This window comes from Stylophora pistillata, chromosome 3, assembly GCF_964205215.1.
Source record: "Stylophora pistillata chromosome 3, jaStyPist1.2, whole genome shotgun sequence".
Classification (NCBI taxonomy): domain Eukaryota; kingdom Metazoa; phylum Cnidaria; class Anthozoa; order Scleractinia; family Pocilloporidae; genus Stylophora; species Stylophora pistillata.
The window spans coordinates 46,709,052-46,721,195 of record NC_142521.1 but is presented as its reverse complement, the minus strand read 5'-3'; the positions used below and the strand labels follow the sequence as shown (position 1 = coordinate 46,721,195).

The window sequence follows — 12,144 nt, the reverse complement described above, 5'->3', positions numbered from 1 at the left end:
TAAAAATCATCAAAGACGCCGGTGTGCCTGGGTGGGGCTGACCGATTTTGCCAATTTTTTTTGAAACGAAAGGACCCGCCTCCGTTGCGGACAAAGTTGTCATTTGTGCGTGCGTGTGAAAAAAGATAAAAACCAAAAAGAGCGGGAAACACATATTTGCATTCACTTACAATTTCACTTTCCGTGACATTTTAAAATGGAACAGAGGTAAATCTTCGAAGATTAATCGTCGTTGGAAATAAAAAATGCTTTTCGTAAGATCTCTGTTTTTCTCTTTACGAGAAAATCGTCGCATGATCAGTTAACACGTGTGTGTTTGTCACACAAGTACTGCTGTTTCTTCAAAAGCGTATGCTTCAATTGACAGGTGTCACATCGTGACAGTTACTTTTCAAAAAAATGTTTGAAAATTTGTTCGGAAGCCTTTTAACTATCTTAACACTGACAAATAAAAATATTTCGGCGAAAGCTTTCTCTTTAATTTGAATAACGTTTGTTTTCTTTATAACTCACTCGCTATAAAATTGTTCAGTTCAAGGAGGATTTTCCCGTAAATAAACTCGTAATTGTAGCCCTAAAATCATTCGGGTTCTTCAAATTAAAGAGAAAACTTTCAACGAAAGATTTTTATTTGTAAAGGTAGTTAAAAGGCTTCCGCACAAATTTTCAAACATTTTTTGGAAAAGTAACTGTCACGATGTGACACCTGTCAATTGAAGCATACGCTTTTGAGGACAGCAGTACTTGTGTGACAAACACACACGAGTTAATTGATCATGCGACGATTTTCTCGTAAAGAGAAAAACAGAGATCTTACGAAAAGTATTTTTTATTTCCAACGACGATTAATCTTCGAAGATTTACCTCTGTTCCGTTTTAAAATGTCACGGAAAGTGAAATTGTAAGTGAATGCAAATTGTGTTTTGGAGTCGTCAGTCTGCTTGTTTGTTTTCTGTAACGGCGGGTGTAAATCGGTTATTCTTCCACCGAAAAGCTGAAGTCAGTGAGACTCTTTCTACCTAGACACAAGGAGATTTAATGCGACTTTTATTCATCGAATTCCTGCGTTTCTGCCGTCAAATTTACGACGAAAGTGTATTTTAGAATTTTGAACTGGTGCTGAATAAAATTCTTTCTTAGCCTAAACTTATAAATTCGTTTGTATCTGGCGCATGTCAAACCCATTTGCAGCTTAAAAATCAAACAGGGATTGTCACTTACTAAATTGGCTTGCCATTAAGTCTTATGATCACCTTCGTATGAAATTGTTTTTTTTGTTGTTGTCGTTTTACTAGTCCGCGTTTTACTAGTCCGCGTTTTACTAGTCCGCGTTTTACTAGTCCGCGTTTTACTAGTCCGCGTTTTACTAGTCCGCGTTTTACTAGTCCGCGTTTTACTAGTCCGCGTTTTACTAGTCCGCGTTTTACTAGTCCGCGTTTTACTAGTCCGCGTTTTACTAGTCCGCGTTTTACTAGTCCGCGTTTTACTAGTCCACGTTTTACTAGTCCGCGCTTTACTAGTCCGCGTTTTACCAGTCCAGTCCAGTCCAGTCCAGTCCACGGAATACCATATGCCAGAAAACTCTGGGCTCGGGGTTAATAGGCCATTTTACAGTTGTGTACTTACGTATGATGCACGATCCTCGCAGTAGATAGCGCTATTTATGCAATAGCGAAAATCAGACCTGAAAAAAAATCAGGCCTGTACGGGACTCGAACCACTGACCTCTGCGATTCTAGTGCAGCGCTCTACCAATTGAGCTAACTAGCCAACTGGGAGCAGGCCGTTAAGTTGATTCGTAACATATTCATATATATTCATTGTATCTCATTTATCACTTTCACTGACCACTGGACTACTCACAGAATAACGCAGTACCATTGCTTATATACTATACTAATTAACACAACTGATTTGGTGCGAAAAGTGTCAAGTTAGCTGTTGCGTAGTGGGCTTTATTTCTGTGTCGGCAGGAAGAGACGAGTTCGTTACGCTTGTTTATTTATTATAATTTAATGGCTCAGATAAAACAAATAAAAGTTATAAAGTAAAAGCGAAAAGGAAAGAAACGCCATATGGATAATCCGTAAAGGAGTCTAGGACCCCATATGAAATCAGATCACCAAAGTTAATATGCTAATAATATCACATATGTTTTAGACTAGAAATAATTATCGTAAAATTTCCACGGAATTATTAATTAGATATCTTATCTACTAAATACTTCTTAACTCCTGCCTTAAATATATTTACACTTGCTGCTCTACGAGTATCAAAAGGCAAAAGATTTCAAGAATCAACTATCCTGTGAAAAAAACTATATTTGAGAGGACTTGTTCTTGCGTATTTCCTCTTTAAAGATAAATTATCATATTTCCTAAATGAATAATGGTCAGCATCCGAATAAAAATCAACATAAGAGTCAATATTAATATCAATAATTCCATTGAGGGCATTATATAAAAATGTAACGTCAGCTAAAAGTCTTCTATTTTCTAATGAGATCAAATTTAAGCTCTTTAGACGAGCCTCATAACTGTCCTAAGTCTTTAATATGAATTTGGTTGCTCTTTTTTGTACTTTTTCAAGCTGTTCTGTGTTCTTTTTGGTGTAGGGTGACCATACCACAAAGCAGTATTCAACATTTCATCGTACCAATGCGCAGTAGAGAGTTCTCAGTGTATTTGAGTCATCCAGTCCTCTGCATGTTCTTTTAATTAGCCCTAGCATTCTGTTTGCTTTGGACACAATAATATCAATGTGTGAATTCCAATTCAAGTGTTCAGTAGTTGTTACCCCCAAGTCTTTGAATTATTTAACTTCTTCCAAGATGGAATTATCCAAGGAAAAATCAGAGACATAAGGTTGTCTTCTCTTTGTTATTCTCATAATTTTACATTTTTTGACATTGCTGAGTGTAGATAGGTCGGGTCGGCAGATGATCAAGAACTTCTCTTTAAGGCATAGGTTACATCATTTGCTTAAGCTGTTGTAGGGCAGGTGTGAAGATAGAATGCGCCAGGTGATAGAATAGCTGATTTTGTTGTCATTAAGTGTCCAGATGTGTTTACTGAGTTCGGTAGAGTTGCAGTGCTTTGCGTGTCGGAACGATGAGGTGTGGTTGCTGTAGCGGGTCTTGAAGTCGTTTGCAGTGAGTCCGATGTAGGAATCTGTAACGTTCTGGAGTTCGCTTATACAGTTCGCTTACAGTTCGCTTACGGTTCGCTTACAGTTCCCTTAGTTGTTCGTTATCCTACTTTGTCTCACACCCCGTTCTCACTTTACAGTTAACAATTGGTTCATGCTTTAGCGTGCACCATCGAGTTATGGAGCACGCGGGAAGTTTGGAGAGCACGAAAGAAGCGTAAGAGTTGCCCGAGGCGATAGCCGAGGGCAACTCTAGCTTCTTGAGTGCTCTCCAAACTTCCCACGTGCTCCATAACTCGATAGTGCACAGCTGAAAGCATGAACCAATTGTTTTAGAACATAGCCGGTGGAATTGTGCATCAAATCCAACGCGAAAAACGGACAACCATATCAGTTGAAGCGAATCGTGACGGCGCTGATGCCGAGTCTCCTTTCCTTTGTTTTTCTCTTTTCCTGCCTCATTTGAGAACTCTAGCCCAAGGGAAAAGGTCGAAACATTGTCTTCGTTTTCGGACTAGTAGGTCGAGTTTCTGTTTGTATCCATTATTGTCGCGAAATATCTTATTTTTCCCCGCGCTAACAATGGCCGCTCCCGCGAAAAAAAAAAATTCTGGCGAAGTCGGATTTGCTGACGCTATCAGCGTGCACTATCGGGATTTTGAGCACGCTCACTTATAGTGAATTTGATTGCGCGACTCTGCTAGCTATGTTCTAATGCATGATAAATACTCGAGTAAACGTCTCCTGGGGCCTTGGGTGTGGTCTTGGAGGCCTGGACACTACACCTCCCCCCTTTTCTTTAGTGAGGCTTGAAGTCTCTGTAAATTGTTTCCCACGTGGACGTTCTGACTCGTACTGATCTCCGGGGTTCCGATGGCGCGATTGTCGGCCCCCTGTGCGTCTCTTACATGACTATATTTCCTTCTCCAGGAACCTCCCCTACTTCAATATGGCGGTTCGATAGTCGCCTGTTCATCGGTTGTTGTTCTTTGTCCCAAACCAAATCGTCGTGCTCCTCCTTTCCAGCATACTTGAGTACCTTGTTCCTGTTGTGTTTTTCCGTACACAAGAATGTCGTCACTGATGTTGAGGCATCCGGGTATGTCTCGGGTGATCTCCTTGCTCACGGTGTCTTGAAAGATTTCACCCGCGGATCTCGTGCCAAAACTTAGCCTTTTGTATCTGTACAACCCGATGTGCGTTGAGAATGTGGTGATATCCCGACTGTTCTCTTGCAGTTCCAGTTGATGATAGCCATGATTCATATGCAAGTGGGAGAAAACAGTTGCTCCATTGAGCTCATATGTGATATCCTCGAGAGTAGGCATAATAGTATGGGTCCGCGGAATGGCTTTATTGGCCTCTCTCATATCCACGTTCAGTCGAATTTCATTCGCCGTTCTCTTGGGTGTAATCACGACTGGGGATACCCAACTGGTAGGCTCTTCGACCTTCTCGATTACATCATCCCTTATAAGTCTCTCCAGCTCCGCCTCCAGTTTTGGCCTGACGCTGAAAGGGGTACCTCCTGTGAGGTTGAGCAACTGGTGTTACTGTACGGTCAACGTGTAGATTTACCTGCACTCCTTCCATTTTCCCGATCCCCAGGAACAGCTCTGCGTATTCCTCAAGTAACTTGCTTGTGATCATTTCAGAATCAGTTCGTATTGCATTCGTAATCACCACCAGGCCAAGACTCTCGGCAGTCTGAAATCCTATCAAGGGTTCCGTGTTGGTGTTACCTTTAATGACGTGGGACGTTGCCGGGATGATTCTCGTGTTTGACTCTACGACTGCATCGAATTTGCCCATAGCTGTTAATGGCCTGGACGGGATTTCATTCGTTTGGTACGAGCGCAAAACACTTGTCGACTTCTCCAATTTGATCTTATTTCCCAGTAGCTGCTGAAAGGTGCATTCATCCATCACTTTAACAGACGCTCCCGTCGATCAGCACTTTGACTTCGTGGTTTTCGATTTTTATACTTCTTACTGGCCTAGGTTTTGTGTTACTTTCGACAGCCCCAACTTCTTCGATCCCACAAAGGGATTCCGCGTCACTGCTATCTGATTGCACCTCCTGACGAACTGTCTTTACGATACTCTTATTCACTTTCCTTTTACTCCTACAGCATTTGGCAAAATGATTCAGCTTCCCGCATGTGGTGAATTTTTTTCCCCATGCCGGGCATTTCTCCTTTCTTCCCGCGTGTGGAAATGCGCCTCCACAAAAGTAACACTCTTTGTTGATACCAGTCGGGCTCTTTTGCCTTCCTAAAAAGACCCTCTTCAACTCTTCCTCGGTATTGTTCCTTCGACTTTGTTGCTCCATTTCGATTCTCTTCGCTTGTTTATCCGACAATTCCTGTGCTCTAGCGTAATCTAACGCTTCCTTAAGCGAGTGCGGCTTACTGAGCAAGCGGCGTCTAACTCTCTTCGATTTTCCCTTTTCAATTAGCTGCATTTGTATTTCAACTTCACGCCAACCCTCTGGAAATTCACACGGAGCCGCTGCTTGCTTTAAACGCGTGGTTTAATAATCGCACGACTCCTCTTCCTCTTGGGCTAACTGCCGAAATTGGTATATGCTAAAAAGATGATGTCTTTTAGGCTCAAAATACTCTAGAAGTTTCTCTCCTGCGGTTTCGAAGTCTTCTCCCGTATCCTCTAGTGTGTCGAAGATGTCCTGTACTTTGGGACCAGCACAGTGTAGGAGTAGTGCTCGTTTTCTCGCTTTTTCCTTTATATTCATCGCTGCAGCGTATACTTTGAATCTCTCGAGATATTTCCTGAATCGAGTGCCGACCGATGTCGTATCTAGGTCCGGGTCAAAATGGTCCGAAGTTGAGATTTGTATCATATGCGGCCATTTGCAGAGATTTCTCGATCGAAACAATTCGATCGAACGCCTATGAGATGATCCTCGTCGCCAATGTAACGTTTAAAGTTCGCTTATACAGTTCGCTTACAGTTCGCTTAGTTGTTCGTTATCCTACTTTGTCTCACACACCGTTCTCTCTTTACAGTGCATAATAAATACTCGAGTAATCGTCTCCTGGGGCCTTGGGTGTGGTCTTGGAGGCCTGGACACTACAGAATCCGTCGAGTTGTTGTCTTTACGTGTGACGGTAGCTTGGTAGATAACAGATTGTTGGAAGCAGTTTCCGTCTAGCGGGCACGAGTTCTCCTGTCGGCAGTTGCACTTCTTGTTATTGTTAGCGGTAGTGTCAGTGGTTGTGTCGGCAGCATTAGTCTACGTGGGAAGTCAGGATTATTTTGCTGTGGTTGTCAATGATTTGTTTTGTATTGTTCATGCATCTGTAACTGATCTTGATTGTGTTTCTGTTGAAGATTTTGCAAAGCTTATGGTCTTTAGGGAAGTGTTTGTCTATTAGCGCGAGGAATTTATGCCCAATGTTAGTGCCGGTGTTCTTGCTGAAAGGTGGGTTGTACCAGAGGATGTTGTTGCGTTAACGGTTCTTGCGCCTTTGCGTGTGCGTAGGTTCATAGTAAAGTGTGTAGCTGTATCCACTGTCGTCTAGTGCTTTCTGCTAGGCGGGAGCTGCTTGGTCGAAGGAGGCTTTGTCGGATGAGAGAGATGATAAGCGTCTGTTGATACCGGCCTCAATCTTGGAAAAACCTATTGCATTTCTTCGTAGAAATTAAGGCCAGAAATGTTTTGTTTTCAGGAGGCTGTTGGTTACATTCAATCGTTGCCGGAAGTTTTTCGTTGTAATTTGTTACCACACCATGTACGTTTGAATGAAAGTTTAGCGTTTGCTGGAAAAGAAATTTTGCCGTTTTTTGCAAGCTGGAGACTATTTTGCTCTTTTAGTTTTCAGATTAAATGAAATCAGTTGATGGTTCAATTTCTATCGTAGAGGTGTCATGCAAAAGTTTTAGAATTATTTTAAATTCGGTAATAAATACCTTGACGGCTCAGCATATAATAACAACCTGCCTGCTGAACTAAGGTCGTTAGATTCGAGACTGAAATTTAAGAACAAATTGCGAGATTATTTTAGTTAAATTCGATCTAAACGTGGTTATAGGTATCCTTTTTCAGAGCATTTTATTTTATTGTACGCTTTTCTAGACCTTAAGATCAATGATTATATCTTAAGTTTTATTTTATTTATTTATTTATTATTTTGACAGGACCCCAAGGACAACAGTGTTACACACTGATGGGTTTTCAATCCTGTATAAAAATTCGTTATTATTATTATTATTATTATTATTATTATTATTATTATTATTATACGAGCTTGTATTTTGCTAATTTCTCAAAATCTTTCCTCGCCTTGACGGGGTACCGAAATTTACCACGCAACTGGAAAAATATTCGCCTACTTAAAGGTGATTTACAAGGACAGAATACGGCAGACCAAGAATCCAAGTAACCACATACGAAGAGCAGTGCGTATCGTTAAGACGAACTCGACAAGAACTTCCGACTACGATATGAACAGAGTTTAATATTGACAGAGGTCAATGTTCCATAGACGAATAGCTGAGCGCGTGCCAAGACGAAGGTAGAATTCAACTACGTGCTGTAGGCTTATCCGCAAATCGTATGATTTAAACCGTATGCCGGTTCGAACTGAAATACAATAACGAAAATAGAAGCTAACGTGACTAGCGTGTTGAAGTATAAAGATAAAATAATATAAACGAAGAAACTAACACTAACATTCGCAATAACGTCCGTAACACGAAAGCGTAGCTAGCATAATCGATCCTTACACTGATCGCAGGGAAGACAGGAAGAAACGATTAATAAGCTACATGGTATGTGACTTGAACTGTAGTTTATGGCAAAATAACCCTATATTGGAGATTTGGACGTAATCAAGCGCGATTTCGAGATATGAACTAACTAACCGATTTAATAACGATAGGCCATTCATAGGCGATAAAGGGAAAGTTAAACTGAAACGAATAGCAACGGAGAACTCAAGAACTAAGCCTAAAAGAAAACAAGGAATAGATTACTCACTTTGGTTTGCACACGCAATGAACTTGACTTGGTAGAGTAGATGAGTAACAGTGTAGAGAAACTATGGCCCAATGCCGAGCAGAAGGTGACGCACTTCACACTTGAACTAATCTAACTGAGTAAAACCTCGTGGTCATAACTATCCAAAGAGCACGTACGCAAAACCTAGTGGTCATAACAATTTCCCTAACGGACATAGCAGTTGGGGGCTGATTAACCACAGTGGCTTAAGTAAGTAAGTAAGGCCTTGTTTGAAAGTGACAATTACTTGGAACTGGATTAGCATCACGTTTCAAAACCAACATTATTGAAACCATCGAGTAAGGTCTATGTATTCTAATATCCGGTATAATTGAAGACAACTCCAGCTTTTCAAAGAACCGGTGCGCTCGAGAATTTTTCGCTAACCCTCCATGGCTACCGTTCAAAAGTGAATAAATAGATATCCTTAAAGTGCTACTGAAACGAAATTTTCGTAACTGAAATTTTGCTCTAACCTGTAGTTTTGAATATGCTGATCATCATGAGAGAATTTGCTTTAGCCAAAAAGAAGCGAAAGATATCTTTTTTAACCATTCAATTAAAAAATTTTACACATAACCATGTCCGGGCTCTGGTACCGAGCGAAACGGATTGATAACGTCACTGGTTGTGTTCACTCCGATAGCGTGGTTTATTTCAGTCACTGTTTGTTTGTATTCGTGGGCGAAGGAGATGGCAGATATTGAAGTTTTGTCAAGTGAATCTTCTGAACGAAACGAAGTTGTCTCCAGTAGCGAAGAGGAGGATGGTGGCGTAAAATGGGGTTGACAGGCCTACACGACTCGCCAGCGCGTGTTTAGAGTAGCCTATTCAAAGTTTAGCCCTCACGAGTATATCTTTGAGCGACCGCCCTCTTTTGTAAGATACGAGCGGCGGATTTTTGCATAGTTCGCTCAGTAGTGGTTGTGTTTCTATTAAATGTCAGTTTTTCATGAGAATTTGCTTTATGTGTGGCACTGGGTACACACATCAGGGATTGCGTCTATTTCGTATCGTTCGCCTTTGTAGATGTGCAGCTAATTTTTGACTGTCTCGATCGTTAAGTTGTCTTGATTGCTTTCAGCTTGCGCCACGCGCGCTGATTCGATCGTACTACAGTTCTTAGTGTTCAGTGTTCCAGCCGTTTTGGCCCGTTTTCTTTTCTTTATTTCGGTCTTAAAACGACCGATTTCACGTTCATAGAAGCACATGATCGCCTTTACTGTTTCTTGCTCCGCGTTGCAAAGGATTTGCTTTATCTCATTTTGAAATCCTCGTCTGCTCTTCTTTTGACCCTCGCCCTATATTGTAGGGATTCTGGGCATGTTCTGCTAGGCATTCGGTACAGAGGGATTTGTTCGTTATCCTCAGACTTAACGAGTAGATCATCTTCAGTGGCGGTGTCGTATGAGGCTTCCATGTTTTCTTCATTCTCTGAATGGCATTGCTTTGGCCTGGGGCGTTTAGTAGCCCATCTGCCGTTATAATGTCTTTCGACATTTTCTATAGATGGTCAGGCAAGACCGCGGTTTCGATCCTAATCTTGTGGATCTCGTCAGTTGCCGATTAACTAAATAGACTGGTAGAGATTCGTTCTCGGTATCAAAACTAAATTTGATGCTTAAAGCAAGTCAGAATTGGAAATTCAATGCGACAGATTGTCAGTAACACAGTCAAAATCAATGTTTTCTGCAAGCCACAAAGTTTACTTTTAATTTATGAGCTAAAAGGCCATTATTTGTATAATAGACTGGGAACACCTTTTGTCAAAACAAAAAATTAAAGCCAAGGAATCCTAATGCAATTTCCAGGCTTCTTAATTAATGGCTAAAAACTAGAAAATAATCAAATCAAATCCCAGCAGTGCTAGGATGCAATAAAGTCTGAGATCATCTAACAAGGATTACTGTCAATGAAAAAAACCATAGCTAATACGGTTTTTAAATTTGATATTTCAGTGTGCCTTTTTACCAACCCCGAAAGTCGAGTTAAAATCGAATGTGAACATATTTCAGTGAGATTAAGAGGTTGTCGTCTGTGTAAGAACCGACCACTCGAATCTCGGCCAATCACAGAACATAACATAACATAACATTTATTCAGGAAGCTACAACGCAAATATGAAAAATACATCCTGAAAAGGGAAAATCGTGAGGTTAGCCCTGTATAAAAACAATTTCCTTGACTAAAATTTCCTCTAATTTTTACTGTGAGATATTTGATCTATTCCATCAGCAAAAATTGCATTTATTCCGTTCGTAATGCTACTTTATCAAATGTTTGGCAACGAGATGTGAGGACGGTCAAAAACAAAGAAAGTTGTTTCAGAGTTAATTTTCAGCGTTTCACTAGAAGCTTTAAAATCTTACGCATTTGTTCAAATAGCATAAATTGGACATATGGTACGATTTTACATGTCTTCTGTCCATCAATAGCAAAATATGTAAATTCTGACCAAACATTTAAGAATTGCGCTGTTTTGAAAATACCACGCAAACAGCACTTTCCAAGTTTAAACGAGTGTGCTGTTGTTTCAAGACGCTTTTTTCAAAAGTATAACGGGATCTGGAGTCCTCACCACTAACCGTGCTTAGCACTATAATATAGAAAAAAAGCGGGAAGTAAGAAACACGTTTCTTATTGATAATTCTAAAATGCTAGAACTATGGAATACTGAAAAATCTACGCTTGCGGTTTCAATTGTGAGAAGGGGAAGATTTTCCGAGGATGGTGTTGTCCAATGGAATTTGGAGGGAAGTCTTTATTATTCTTTCGATTTATAAAAAGACTGCAAATTCTTTTTGCCATTTGTCGACTCTCTTCGATTAAACGCCAACAGTAAATAGCTTCTTACTGTACATACACTTTAGACAAGGGAAAGACATGAAATTTCCAGATATTTATTTTTAGCAGGTGCAGAATTCGATCGGTTATCTCTTTGCCCATAGTACGATGGCCGTCTTAGATCCGTTAAGTCACTACTTGCAATATTAAAGTGCAGTATGTTGAAGAACCATAAACAAACTTGCAAAAAAAAACAAACAAACAAACAAACAGACAAACTATTATCCACTTAGAATCAACAGATAATAATGTTTAAATAGTTAAATTTGGTAGCCATGCCACATTTTCATGCGGCATACAAGAGACAAGAACGGCAGTGTTTTGAATGATGGATCTTTACTCCTGGAACAACGTCCTTATTACGTGTTTTGGAACATTAGCGGCATTGATCATTCTTGGAAATACCCTCACCATTTGGATATTCTTCAAGCAGAGACGCCCAAACGAGCTTATCATCTTCTCCTCAGCTTGGCTGTGGCTGATTTACTGGTTGGAATGTTTACTGCCCCGCTTCATATAACCGCAATGGTATCATATGAGGCGATTATCATTTACCGAAATTTTTACAAGTAAGACGTCCATTTATACGATTGCTGCGTTTTCCTCGGAGAGAATGTTCGCCATCGATTGGCCTCTTCGGCACAGAGCTGCAAAATTTTGTCTTTATGTGTGTGCCATTGTTATACCGTGGATCGACGCGGAAATTGTCGCATTTTTCGTGGTAGCTCTATTCCACTTCGTCACAGAGCAGCAGGTCTTTCTTCACCTTCTAAATTTTTATCTCGGGACCCCTCTGTTAGCGTAAACTTAAGTCATTTATTTCAAGAGACTTTTCTACGTTTTTGATGGAGACAACTTTCGTACCTTTAAAATAATTTGTCCTAAATGTCACCGGGTAAATATCCTTGTTGAGTGCACTTGTTAAGCGGCCTATTACTAAATATTTAGTCTATTAGTTAATATTTTAAGAGAGGGTTGGGTTGAAGCTTAAACTTAGTAGGGGACTTATGTCCTATTGTTTTTGCTACGGTACTGCTTGTACAAATCCTTAAATAAATAAATAAATAAAAATAAAGTTAGTCATTTGTGTAGCAAACTATACCTTTTTGGAGAAAACAAAAATCCCCGTTGGA

General features: G+C 40.3%; 1 protein-coding gene across 1 annotated transcript; it reads right to left on the bottom strand.

The window, feature by feature from the left end:
* Positions 1-4,611: 4,611 nt before the first annotated feature.
* Positions 4,612-5,073, bottom strand: LOC148736461 (uncharacterized). Its single transcript, XM_088753070.1, has one exon. It carries the CDS (start codon positions 5,071-5,073, stop codon positions 4,612-4,614), a length of 462 nt encoding a protein of 153 aa, XP_088609196.1.
* Between the last annotated feature and the right edge of the window lie 7,071 nt (positions 5,074-12,144).

Bases quoted from the DNA above. Each gene is read 5' to 3' on its own strand.
- LOC148736461 (XM_088753070.1), bottom strand. From the start codon at position 5,073: ATGGATGAATGCACCTTTCAGCAGCTACTGGGAAATAAGATCAAATTG.